This window comes from Furipterus horrens, unplaced genomic scaffold, assembly GCF_987537825.1.
Source record: "Furipterus horrens unplaced genomic scaffold, mFurHor1.1.pri manual_scaffold_2, whole genome shotgun sequence".
Taxonomy (NCBI): Eukaryota; Metazoa; Chordata; class Mammalia; order Chiroptera; family Furipteridae; genus Furipterus; species Furipterus horrens.
Window position 1 is genome coordinate 209172270 of NW_028327172.1, and position 13666 is coordinate 209185935.

The 13666-nt window shown below is 48.1% G+C and overlaps 1 protein-coding gene across 2 annotated transcripts in view; it reads left to right on the forward strand.

Moving 5' to 3' along the window:
- FAM184B (family with sequence similarity 184 member B) overlaps window positions 1-13666 on the forward strand; it is a 71557-nt gene that overhangs the window by 47132 nt on the left and 10759 nt on the right. Inside the window, exons 8-11 of one of the 2 annotated variants that reach the window (XM_090267039.1) lie at window positions 4215-4321; window positions 8893-9022; window positions 9768-9956; window positions 11391-11544. In XM_090267039.1, coding sequence (XP_090123165.1) covers window positions 4215-4321; window positions 8893-9022; window positions 9768-9956; window positions 11391-11544 — 580 coding nt within the window. The remainder of the gene's footprint in view (window positions 1-4214; window positions 4322-8892; window positions 9023-9767; window positions 9957-11390; window positions 11545-13666) is intronic. The other variant, XM_090267040.1, reaches the window with a different exon arrangement.

Consider the following 13666-nt stretch of genomic DNA (forward strand, 5'->3'; position numbering starts at 1 on the left):
GCCAGGTGTCCTTGATTCCCTTAGCATCATAGTTTTAGTCACTGTTTTCCAGTTTTATTCACTGGTAATTATGGAGGGAAACTTTTTTCCAGGAGACTCTTCTGGTGCCAGGGTCACCCTGAACTGGGGGCAAGAACGCTGACATTGTCATAGATTTCCCTGCTTGCATCTGCTCGAGAAAAAAAGGAGAGTCGTTTGTGGTAATTATTATTCAAGGCTCCTGTAATGATTTCAGCAAAACCCCATTGCATTAGGTGTTCTATTTTCAGACGTACATAATGCACTCTTGAAAGATTAGGAATGACTTTGAAAATTCCCTTCCAGGAGATTTCCTGGGCGTGGTTGTTCCTCTAAAATGGAAACAATCTGGAAGAGGTTAACTGCCTGGAAGATGATAGATGAAGGCCTAATGTGAACACAGGTTGAAAACAACCAGCCATGTGCCTGGGAGGCGTAGGGAGGAGGTTTTTGTGGTGGGCGGCTGGAGAGAAGCAGAACTATTTCTTTTTCTGAGCACAGTTTATACCCACGTCACTTTAACCCTAGAGAGAGTGGTGAGCTGAACCTGAGAAAACGCCTGAGGAGGAACCCAAGAGTGTGAGTTAGGGGTGCATAACTCAGGACACACCCAGGGTGGCGCAGGGTTGGCGCTGGGAGGAGCTCACTGGGGTGAGTCCAGGCAGATAAACAGAGAAGAGTGCAAGCTGATGGGCTTCACAGCCCTCTTTCAGCCAACTCTTGACCTCCATGGTCAAGTTCACTTGTGAAATATTTAAACGGCATCCTAGCTCCTTTTGAATGATGTACTTTGATCCAAAAAATAGGTAAACAAGGTGTAGCAGAGGGAGGAGGGGCATGTTTTTGTTGTTTACATGGCTTGTTGGTCCCCCTACTAAACCAGAAGTTTGTTGAAATCGAGACCTATGTTTTATTCATCTTTATCCTTTCCGCACCTCGCGTACCTGCGTGCGGCTGAAGTTTAGCATTTTCTGGTACATCAGCTGATACATGACTTGACAACTGAACAGAAAGGTTGAGAGTACCGTTTTGAGTCCTGGTAGTTAAAAGATTAGACTAAGAACTTCAAAAACGTGCCTTAGCTGGAGGATGATTTAGAAGAACATGGGCCCTCTAGTTACTTGTGGAGGGCAGGTGGGTGAAGTTCATCCCACTTTTTGGGAAGGATGCCCCTGTTTCTGGTGTCCCGGGGCCTGGAAACAAGTGACCAGAAACAGGATTACTGCATTCACCTCCCCGTTGAGTGGGAAACAGCCTTCATCTCTCAGGTTGATTGAGTGTTGTGCAGACACTTCTCAGCAGCACATTTGTGACTAAGAGGGTTTGAGATCACACACAGTGAGGTCCTGATTCTGGCAGCTGGTGATCGTGCCAACACGGCACAGCCAAGGGCCAGTGTGGTCACATGGAATGACGACGGGAGTCAGACGATCCAGGCATCCAGTGCCCATGCCCCCCTCCCGTGGCCATGTGACCTGAGACAAGCTGTTCAACTGTCCCATCCTTGATTCCCCTCTGCCACACAAGGGCAGCGGTGTCTTTCCTGCCACCTCACAGAGTCACGGGCAGCCATGAGCTGCTACATGGAAATGGACAAGTGTGCTGTAGCTGGGAGTCAGGGTAGCCATCCAGGTGCATCGTCAGCTTTTTTAGCGTTTTTCACCCTCTCCTGTTTCTGGACTCCTGCTCAGATCACCTTTAAATATGGTCCATAAGGCGGCTAAGCAGTTACATGCTGCACATTCCCTTTCACGGTCTTCACGGTGGCTCGGAGCCCATTTGAAAGTCTTCATCTTTATGATAACTGACATGAGATCTTCATCCATTACTCACGCTGCTTTAAGTTCCTTCTCCCATTTTCCTTGGCCAGGCTTGCCAATAGTTTGATGTGTCTTTCAAAAAGCCAGCTTTCAGATGTGTCGGTCAGATCTATTTTTTTCTGCGTCCTTAATTTTATCTTTTGTATCTCTTTCCTTCTACATCAGGTTTATTCTGTTATTCTTTTTGTAACTTCTTAAAATTTTTTTTACATATATATTTAAGGCTATAAATTTTCCACCAAGTGTATTTCTTTAGCTGTATTTCAGAGTTTTGAACTTTATCTTGGTTTTTTTTAAACTTAGTTTCTAATTTTTTGCATTGTCATCAAATAATATAACCTATAGAATGTCAACACTTTGAACTGTGTTGAGATTTGCTTTGTAGCCTGCTGTGGGATCAGGTTTATTTATTTTTCTTTTTTTTTTTAAATGTTCCCTACATAATAGAAAAAAGCATATTCTCAGTTTGGTAGTTGAAGTACAAGTATTTGAATTCTGGTTCTGTGATATATTCACTGCATGACCTTGGGCAGGTTACATGTCCTCCCTTGCCTTTGTTCATCAGCTTTAAAACGGGACGACGGTGCCCACCTCATAGAGATGAAGACCTGGCACACACTCAGCAACATTTAAATGTTAGCAGTGATTAGCAGTCTTTTTTTAGCTATTCAGTTTTAGCTTATTAATCTTGTCCAAATCTTCCCGTATCCTTGTTCATTTTGTCTACCTTGATGTATCAATATCTGAGAGGAGTGTATTAAAATCTCCCCTTATAGTTATAAATTTGCCCATTTTCTCCTACAATTCTGAACATCTTGCCATATGTTTTCAGGCTGTATTGTTAGATGCCTGCAGGTTCATTATTAGTGTTTTTGTTAAACTTTATTTATTCATTTTTATTTAGAGGGAGAGGGAGGAAGAGAAAAAGAGAGAGAGAGAAACATCAATGCGAGAGAGAAACACCAATCAATTGACTTCCGTACGTGCCCCAACCAGGGACCAGACCCACAACCCAGGCGTGTGCCCTGACCAGGAATCAACCCAGTGACCTTTTGGTTTGTGGGACAACACCCAACCAACTGAGCCACGCCAGCCAGGGCTATTAGAGTGTTTTAATCAAGGATTTCTTTTATCAGAACAGCTATCCATGTTGAACTTAGCTAGTTCATGTGTATTATCATTACTGGTACCATTTTGTTTTTGCCAACATATTTTGTGCTTTTGATTTACTGATATTTCCTTATGACCTCCAATCGTCTTTTGAAGCCTGAACTTAGTTAACTTTAATCATCATTTATGTATTTATATTATATTATGCTATTCTGATTTTGGGGGTAATGGTTCCACATTGATTGTGCAACTTTTTCTATATTATACTGAACATATATTTATCACTGCATCTCCCAAAGCTGTTTTGCTTAGACTATAATATTTGCTTCTGGGTTTTATAGGAATCAGAGATCTTCGAGATACTTTGAATACCCAAAATGCCTGAAAGTAAGGGGTAGAAATGGGCCTTTTGGACTCAGGTCCACATGAGGGTTGTGAGCTGGTCCGTGACATCAGTTCTGAGAGTGCACTGAACCTGACTCACTGGGCCCTGCAACTGGGCGCATGGAAGCCACCAAACAAAGAAATCTGTTCCTAGCCTGTCTTACTATACTGTTTTCCAGGACAGTAGTTACCTTGACAAGTAGAAAAACCAGATTAAGAAAGTCTTTCTCACCTTCATTTCTCTGTGCAAAGAGGAGAATGGCATGAGCAAATTCAATTTGCAGAAAATTTCGAAGCCTCAATGTTAACTCACAGTTTCCATATCCTCTTCCCACCGCACCCCACTTCTCTCAGAAAGTTCCGTGTGTTCTGATCCTTTGTAATGAGCTGTCACCGACTGCCACCTGTAAAATGAGTATGCTCATAATGAGCAGTGCCTGTTGGCCAGCACTCTTCTCTGATCCCCGCAGCAGCCCACAAAGCCAGCCCAGCAAGGACCGCTCTCCGTGGGTCCTACACGGAGTGCATCACGGGATGGTTGAGCATCCAAGCCCCAGAGTCCAAGTGCCTGACTGCATGTCCCATTCTTACTACTCACTGATGGGGGGCCCTGGACAAGTTCCTTACACTCTCTATGCTTTACTCCCATCAGCCTATGAAATGCTCAGTCGCCTGGAAAGCAGGATACGAGGACCTGATGCAGCTCCTAAGCCAGGCACTGAGCTGGGGGCTGACCCACTGGGGGCCTCATCTCCCAGGCCCGCGAGCTGTGCTCCAGTACTGGATGCTGGGGCTCTTTCCCCTCAGCTCTCTGCACTGAAAAGCCACAGCCTGGGTCAGGGAACTGTGCTTAGTCTCACCTTGCAATTGTTTTTGCCTTAGGATCCGTGTTTGACACAGAATGAGCTGTCTCAGACCCTGCCCAGAGGAGAAGAGTGTGAAGATAAGTTAGCAGCTAAAGAAGGAACCAGCAGTGATGAAGAGGACAGGTACCGGGGGACATGCACACTTCGGAGGGCTCCTAGATGAGGACTCAGATTTGGAAAGATGTGTTCATTCATTCTGTCCTCAAGTATTTATCACTGACCCTTGCATCATGCTTAAAGAGGGACCGGACATGTCTTGTATGTCTTCAGCACAGCTATGGGCTTTACCTAAACTATCATATGTGGTTGTCACAGCAACCCAGAAAGGCCATTTTATAGACTAAGAACCTGAAACTCAAAAAGGTTAGTAAACCTGACCAAAATTCAGGCATGGACTGGCCCAAAACCTCTGTTCCCTGTCCTTCCAAGTGTTCTTTAACTAGGGGAGATGAGGGATCTTGGTCATCATGGGATATCCCCCCATCTGTATCACCTGCATTAATCATCTTTTGCTGCTATAACAAGCATTCCCAAAATTTCAGTGATTTTTAGCTCATAGGCCAACCACCTTGATTCTTGGCTTTGCCAAGCTCTGCTGGGCTTATATAAGCAGGGCCCCTAGCTGAGGATCAGGTGTTATTGCCTGCTGCAGACTGTGGGTAGAGTTTGTCTCTCCACAGGCCTTCTCACTCTGGGACAGAGGCTAAAGGGTTAGTCCCTGGTTAGAGCATGTGGTTGTCATGTCAATGGGAAGAAGCTCAAAGGGCTGATGGAAATATTCAATGCCTCTTGAAGCCTACACTCAGAATATACTCTTTTGTTTCTATCCATATTCCACTGGCCAAAGCAAGTCACATGGCCAAAACGATTATCACTGGGCAGAGAAGAATATGCTCTTTACATGTCTTAGTCAGCTCAAGCTGCTATAACAAAATACCATAGACTGGGTGGCCTAAACAACAGAAATTTATTTCTCACAGTTCTGGAGGCTAGAAAGCCCAAGATCATGTTGTGGGCCTCTTCAGTTCCTGGCAAAGGTTCTCTTCCTGGCTTGCAGATGGCTGTCTTCTCTCTGTGTCCTCACATGGTGGAGAGAGAGGAGCAGGGAGAGAGAGAAAGAGAGGTGTCTCTCTCAGGTTTCTTCTTATAAAACACTAATCCCATCATGAGGGCTCCATTTCATGACCTAATCACTTCTTAAAGGCTCCATCTCATTGGACAATAGGTTTCCATATATAAATTTTGAAGAACCACAAACATTCAGACCCTAGCACTGGGGAGCAGGGTCCATGCCCGTAAACCCATCAATGGCAGTGTCAGGGACCCCCAAGTCGAATGAACACTCCAGCTAATGGGGCTTTCATAGCATCCTCCAGGTTCCATGTCAGGGTCTCTGAGGCGGGTAAGGATGCCAGTTAAAAAGGACAGTCTCTGGAGTCAGGCCTCCTGGTTAAATCCTGGTACCACCGCTTACCAGCGGCAGCCACAACCATTGTCCTGCTTAGAACTCACAATTCCAGAAGGAAAGAAAGAATCTTTTTCCTGAAAATACCAGCAGCAATTTCAAAGATATCTTTAAGGAGCCCAGCTTGGGTCACATGTCCACCCCTGAGGCAATCACTCCAGTTAAGGACACATAGTGCTCTGACTGGCAGGCAAATATCACGTGTCCTTCCCTGGGCCAGCTGGGAATGGGGGCAGAGTTAGCTGTACCCAAACTGCATGGACTGAACAGTATCACCATGGAAAGAGGGAAGACTTTCCCACGGAGAGGGTGCTGGGCAGACCAAAGCAGGTGGTGATTCCAACAGCCTTGTCTTTTTCTCCCATGGTGGTGGTATTGATAAGGGCGCGTCCTCAACCATAGAAGCAAATAAGGACATGGAGGCTCTGGAGGTTGTCACACATGGGAGTTGAAGAGCTGGGTCATGAGGGAGGAGGAAGAGAAAGTTGTCTGAGATCTGAAGTCCGGGGCTGTGGGACAAAAAATGCAGTGGTTCCTTTGGGGGTGGGGTTGCATAGCCAGTAGTTACCCCCATAAGGGATGACTGTGACCAAACTGAGCTTTTTGTCATGTTGGCTAAAAGGGAAGTGACTTTTCCATTGGCTGTTGACTTAAGGTAGGGGAGAGCAGATCAGGATCCGTTGTTGTTTTTCTTAATCCTCATCCAAGGACATGCTTATTGATTTTAGAGGGAGGGGAAGAGAGAGAGAGAGATGGAGAAAAGCATCAAAAGGTTGCCTCTTGTACGCACCCCAACAGGGGACCAAACCTGCACCCTAGGCATGTGCCCTGACCGGGAGAGAACCCATAACTTTTCAGGTTAGAGGAGGATGCTCCAACCCAGTGAGCCACACTGCCAGGGGCAGGATCAGTTTTAATGGGCAGGGGAGGGGGAAGTCAGGAGAGTCAGCTGTGATTTGCTTTGTGATGGCTGGCAGGACAGGACTGGCTCTATAGGATGTGAGGGAATTGGGGCGATAGAATTGGGTCATTGCAAATATCCTTCAAAAACAGGAGTGGAATAATATTTCCAGGTACTTAAAAGCCAAGATAACTTTTCACCAACCAACCAGCAACATGATAAATGCTCAAAGGAAATGCTGAAAGGAAATGACGCCAGATTTAAGCTTAGATCTATAGACAAAAATAAAGAGCATCAAAAATGGTAGATGTATAAGTAAATATAAAAGACTGTTTCTTCTTCTCTTAGTCTCTTTAAAGGACACCAGACTGCTTAAGAATAATGGTAGTAACAATGACATTGTGTTATGGGGCTCATAATGCATGTACAGTAGTTGAACAATATATGACTGCACCAGCACAGAGTCAGGGGTGGGATGGAAGGAATGATGCTTTGTAAGGGATTGACATCTTACATGAAGAGGTGCAAAATTAACTCTAAGTAGATTGTGGTAAGTTAAGGATACAGATTGCAGAAAAGGAAGAACAGAAGAACAACAATAAGAAAAAGGACTGGGCAAATAGAAAACAAATAACAAGATTTGAGCCCAACCGTTTCAATAATTATAATGTAAATGAAACAAACACACCACCTAAAAGAGATCGTCAGAGAGGAGAGAAAGGCAAGAGATTACCATAGACTATCCACAAGAGAGACATTTCAATATGAAGACATTGTTATGAGCTGAATTGTGGCCCCCACCCACCCACCCCAATTCGTATGTTGAGGCCTTAACCCTGTAACCCACAGCACCTCAGAATTCAACTGTATTTAGAGAGGGGGGCCTTTAAAGAGGTGACTGAGTTAAACTGGGGCATTAGGGTGATCCTAACCCAACATGACTGCTGTCCTTATATGACACAGAAGGACCACCAGGTGAGGACACAGTGTGAAGGTGGCTCTCTGCAGGCCTCCTTGATTTTCACACCTTGGTCTTGGAATTCTAGACTCCAGAACTGTGAGAAAATAAATTTCTACTTTTTAAGCTTCCCAGCCTGAGCTATTTTGTTATGGCAGCCCCAATACAGCAAACATAGGCTTGAAGGGAAAAGGGTGGAAAAAGTTATACTATGCTCACATTAAATGTAATGAAACTAATGTGACTGCTATATAATATCAAAGGAGACTTCAGAACGAAGGATATTACCAGGATTTAAAAAGGAATATTTCATAATGGTGAAGAGACAATTCTTCGGGAAGATGTAACTGCTCCATAGAGCAGGAAACTCAGGCCCAGACAGTTGAAAGACCTCGCCAAGGTCACATGACTAGTGAGCAGTAGAGCTTGAATTTGAACTTGAGCAGTCTGGCTCTAGCGTGCATGCTCTTAATCATGTTGCTGTCCTGCTCCTGGAGTCCTTCCCTTCCTTTCGGTGGTCCTGCTGACTGTCTCTTCCCTAACCCCCAGCCTGCGCCCTTGGTGCCAAGCCCTCTCACCTCTGCCAAGGCAAGTGCCCCCTTCTCATGGCCTTTCCTTGCTGGCCAGGGCCCTGACTTCCTGAGCTCCGGTCCTCTGGCCTGTGTCCTTGCTGGAGGAAGCAAAACGCCGCTTACATTTCAGCAATCTCTGCAGAGATGTCCACCCGGGGGCATCCTTTGCCATCGTTAAACACGATAAATACTTCACATTACAACATCAGCCAATTACATTTGAGTTGTCAGCTGGTTCAAAAGTTCAGAATTGAGGACTGGGGGTCTCTCCAAAGACATTGGTCTGCGTCTGTTCTAGAATGCAGAAATTACTGCGGCTTTAAACCTGCGTCTTCCTGGTCCTGCCACGACGTAAAGGCCTATTTATTATCCCCCTGTGGATACTTGGGGACAGGCAGTAAAAGTTATGAGCATGCTTTGAAAGGTGTAAAGTACTGGATTCAGGTAAAGCATTACTGTTGGGTTTTTCATAAGCAGGAAGAGTTGTGAAATTAGACCACAGAGACCTCTTCTTCCAGAACCTCCAAAGACCCCATCCGTATAAGAAGCCCAGCTCAATCACCCTTGTGGCAGGGGATCATCATTTATTCCGCACCCACTAAAACAGCTTCGGGAGGTTCCAGCTGAATCCTAACTGTGCCCTAAGGGCGATAACACTCAGACTTTGTACATCGGGTTGTTTTTAATCCAAAGATGTTTTTCACTCCACTAACTGCCATGGGAGCTCCCTGTTATCAGGGTGGTAGTGCCATTTCTAGCCTAGGATCTTCTGTGAGTTTGGCTTCCATGTTGTCAAAGGATCGAGGCGCGCCTGGAGGAAGGAAGGGATCTGCAGTCTCCCCTGGGCGCTCTGCTGAAGGAGAAGGCGCCCGAAGCCCAGCGTCTGCGGGAGGAGTGGCAGAGCCAGAAGGCCAGGTTGCAAGCCCAGGTAGGAGGACAGCTGTCAGGGGGGGGGGGGTGCCCTCATGCTGGTGAGACCTGCCCCTCCCTGTCCTTGCAGACAGCCTTGGAAATGCACGCAGGGCCCAGCTCCCATCCGAGCTGCAGAGGGCATTCTAGGCCCAGGGCAAGGTGGGCTTCTTAGTTCTGATGATTCATTCCTGCCACACCTGTGCGGCTCCGGTGCGCCCCCTGTGAGCCAGGAATGCTTCCAGGGCCTTGGGGTGTATCCGTGAGCAAACCAGAAAAAACTCCTCCACTCTAGCGGAGGAGGTGGGTGCGGACTGTAAATACGAGACGTAAGACAGAAGTAAACCTGTAACATGTGAGCGGATGAGAGGAGCTCCGGAGGAAGGACAAACAGCGGCGTGAAGGGGATGGGAGGGGGTATAATACTAAATGGGCTTGTTGGGGAGGCTTCAGGAAGGAGCAAAAGTGAGCAAGCACCTGAAGGAGGTGAGGGAGGCCACGGAGTCTCTGGAGGGCGCTCTGGTGCCCTTGAGCTCTCTTGGATGGTCTGTATCCTAACCCTTCTCTGCTGCTGCCCAGCATCCGGGGCTCCAGCCCAGGGCCCCCCAGGAGGCCAGGCAGTCCCCAGGTTCTCCCAGCTGGAGGTCCCCCCCCCCCCCCCCAGAGCTCCCACAGGCAGGAGGCTCAGCCTGGTGGAGCAGACATTCAGGATGGCAGCCCAGGAGGGGCTCGGGGCTCGGCTGAGGGCAGGCTGCCCACGGCAGGTGGCGCAGATGCAGCAGGCCCTGGAGTGGTGCGCCAGCAGCCACGGGCAGGACCTGCGGGAGCTCCGGGGGCTCTCAGACCAGGAGAGGGAGACGCTGCAGCAGAACCAGGCCGGGAAGGCCCAGCTCATGGCTTCCCACCAGCGAGCCCTGCACATGCCTGAGAAAGCCCAGAATCAGGAGCTCCAGGTACAGGTGCTAATTATGAAGTCCACCACTGACTGAGCCCGGCCATGCAGTTTATGGGGTGCCTTTCTGCCGTCATCCCAATCCCTACAAACATCTTCCAAGGTCATTATTATCATGTTCCCTTTCCCAGACGAGGAAAGAGGCCCAGGGTCAGCCACTTCCTCAGGGTCACACAGCTAGTAAGTGGCAAAGCAAGGATGCAGACTTCGGTCCATTGGGTTTCTTCTACTTTTCCCGACCTGCACGTGACCGTAATAACGTAAGAACAGTTTTCTTCCCTGGCTTGGGCCATGTGGCGCACAATGCATGCTGGGAGTCTGGCTCAGCCCAGCAGCTGAAAAGGGGAGGGCAGCCCGGAGTTGAGAAAGACCAGCTCGGCAGAAAAGACCTTCCGAAAGGCCTGGAAAGCTGTGGTGAGGGTCAGGCCCTCCAGCAGGGAGGTTCGAACTCGGTTCACCCGTCACCTTCTACCTTCCACTTCCTCGGGAGGCAAGGCCAGGGCTGCTGCGCCCAGCCAGCTGCCTCAGGCTCAAGGATGCCTTTGTTCTCCCCCAGGGGAGCCTCATGCATTTGGTGAAATCCTGCTCCTCACTGTCCCAGCAGGTTGTGTGAGGGAGAGGAACAGGCTGGGGCCCTGAACACTGCAGCCCCTGGGTCACTGTCCCGCCTCCACCATGACCTGTCTTCAGTCAGCTCAGGCCACGTCCCTTTTCTGACCCAGTTCCTCCTCTGTTAAGAAAAACAAAAACAAGAGGCGGAGGGGTTGATGATTTCTGCATCTTTTTTGTATGACTGTGGAAAAGCAAATTTATCTCTCCCAGCCTCAGTCTCTGAATTTCAAAAGTGGGGCTGCATATTAACTGGAACTCTCTTTGGCTGAGAGAGAGAGAGAGAGAGAGAGAGAGAGAGAGAGAGAGAGAGAGAGAGAGAGAGAGAGAGAGAGAGAGAGAAAGGAAACTATCAGTTTCCTATTGCTGCTGTAACAATTACCAAAACCTTGGTGGCTTAACACAACACTTAAACTACAGTCCTGAAGGCCAGACGTCCTAAAATCAAGGTACTGGCAGGACTGTTTTCCTGACTGTGTTAAACCTAAAGACTTCTAGTCAGTGCCTCTCTGTTCCTCCCTCTTCCTTGTTCTCTCTCTTCCCACCTCCTAACACCAACCCCCCAGTGATGGTCCAACTTGGAAGAGGGATCCACTCTGGTCCAATGAGCTGTGGGCCAGGGTTATGTGCATGTGGCGCAAAAAGGCTGCTGTGGCCAGGCCGTCACTGCCATCCCAGACAGGTTGGGCAGGAGGCTGATAAGCCCTCCACCAGGGAGTGGCGAGTGCTCAGCGGGCCCCGGCGTGGAAGAGGAGCTTGGCAGAGGGGACAGGCCTCCCGCTCTGTGCCCACTTTTCAGCCTCCTCCCTCCCACGTTTTCCCACAGGCCACGGAAGAGCCCTTGACCAAGGAACCCAACCACAGCCTCCCAGGGCAGCACCAGGCTCACCAGCTGGGGCCCCAGGCCTCGGAGGGAAAGGCCGGGCAAGGGCTCCCAGGGCAGCAGGAGAGGATGCGGGCCCAGCAGGCTCTGCCACTAGGTATGCGACCAGCCACGCCCCGGTGGGGTCTGCAGGGTGGCCAGGGGCGGCGGCGTGGGGCCCGGGGGTCTGGAGGCGCCCAGGCCAGGACGGCTCTCCTGGTGCTGCCACCAACGAGCTATGAGGCCTGAGGCGGGTCCCGCTCAGCCTCGGTTTCCTTTTTTATGAAATGGAGTTACAGTTGCCCCTACCTCATAGGGGCATAATGTAGATCTGATGCGATATTAAATGTAATACACTCATATTAAATGTAATATGAGCCCAGTGAATGTAGATAATTTTATCATTATTATCATTGAACATAAACCATGTCTCTGGGCCTTCGTAAGAGTTTCATGGGATTGCCTGAACCTCTCATTTCCATTCTGAAGATTTTTGCAGATTTGGGGGACTGAGGCCTCTAGGCTCCTGCATGTTCTCTTTCTTTGCCTGCCCCTTGTGGTCCCCAGCACAAACTCACCTCCCCTTCAGTTCCCACATCAGAAACCAATCACACAAAGTTACCAGAGGCAGAAAAGGTCTCCAGAGCCGAAATGTCCTGGCTAGAAGCCCAGCCCCAGCACTCACTAGCTGTGTGACCTTGAGCAAGTTGCTTCACGGCTCTGTGCCTCAGCTGCTCAACTGTAAAATGGGAATAAGAACAGTAGCCACCTCACTGGGCTGTTAGCGGGTTTCCGTGAGTAAGTGCATGGCACCCAGACTATACAAATGTTCGCTATTATTATTACTGTATGTTCCAGCGTTGCCTAGCCCACTCCAGGGGGCCTTTGTCCATTTTGTAGATCATCTTTCTTCCTCATTTTACGCTCATCTTCCTTCTCTCTGTTCCTTACCTCATGCCGCTCATTAAAGACCATGTTGGCTCTGTTAGATACTTTTCCAAACCCAAACAGGGCTTCCCTAAGGGAATTATGGAGAAGAGCAATTTCTTTACCTGCGTAAGTGAGTAAGATCTACCTGCTACTGGTTGAGTTTTCTTTAGACAATGTGTCCTGCTGGAGGAAGTGCTGTGGGAGCAGGAAGGAGGAGAGTCCCACAGATTTCCTGGGTAGCAGCTCCCCGGGGGCGGAGGTAGCCATGCTGGAAATGCTAAAGTTAGCAGAAGCTAAGGGAGACTCGTTATAGAAGATGAAAGGCAGGCCGTGCCACGGGTCTCAGGCAGAAGGCCCTCCAAGTGTAGGTCAGGACACCCAGCAGCTGTTGCCCCTCCACTGGCCCTTGTAATGGCACAAAAATCTGGTCCTTTCCTGACAAAAGAATCAGGAGAGAACCTAGGAACAGGCTGGGATCCTCAGCCTCAGCCGCAGGAGGAAGGGGCTTTGTGGACTCAGTAATAGTGAGAGCAAGTTGGAGGCTTCCTGGTTGGTACTGGGTGGGTGGGAGCACCTCTCACAGCGACAGTGACACTACATATTCCTGGTCCCCGTCACTGCTGTTCCACCATCTGCGTGAGACACCTGACCTGCAGTATAGGTCAGTGTCTGAGGGGCGAGAGGGTGAGTGTCGCAGATGCTGTGATGCCCTGGGGTGGGGACACAGACGTGCTGCGTAGATGGGTGGATGGACGGGTGGGAGAGTGAGTGGACAGGCGCTGGGAGAAGAATGGAGGGTCATGAATAAATACACTATGATTTACACTTTGCTAAACGGTTTTATTGCAATTTTGTGATAGTTTTTAAAATGGGATTGTGTCTGCATTTTTTTTTTAAAGGAAAAATCTTTAGAAGTTACTTTATTAAAATTCTATTGGGGAGAAAAGATGACCAAATAAGTCTTTCAACATAATGCCCTCACGGTGTTTGATATACAATACCTTTGAGAGAAGCTCAGTAGGCATATGGGAAATCTTTCACAACTCATATACGGTTACAACACCATTGATTTTCATTCTAAACTTCATTCATTTATTTTACAAATATATGTTGAGCACTTGCTATGTATTGAGACCCATATTGGGTGCTTATTTTGTGGCTTATGGAATTATTGGAACAATATTTCAAAAGTTATTTGCAATAACTAAAATATAGTCTTAAAAGTCCATAACAGAAAAGTGTTAAATTTGCTAGCCCTTAAAAATTATCTTCTTTAAAAAAAAAAAATAGCTCACTAAATAGCATGTACT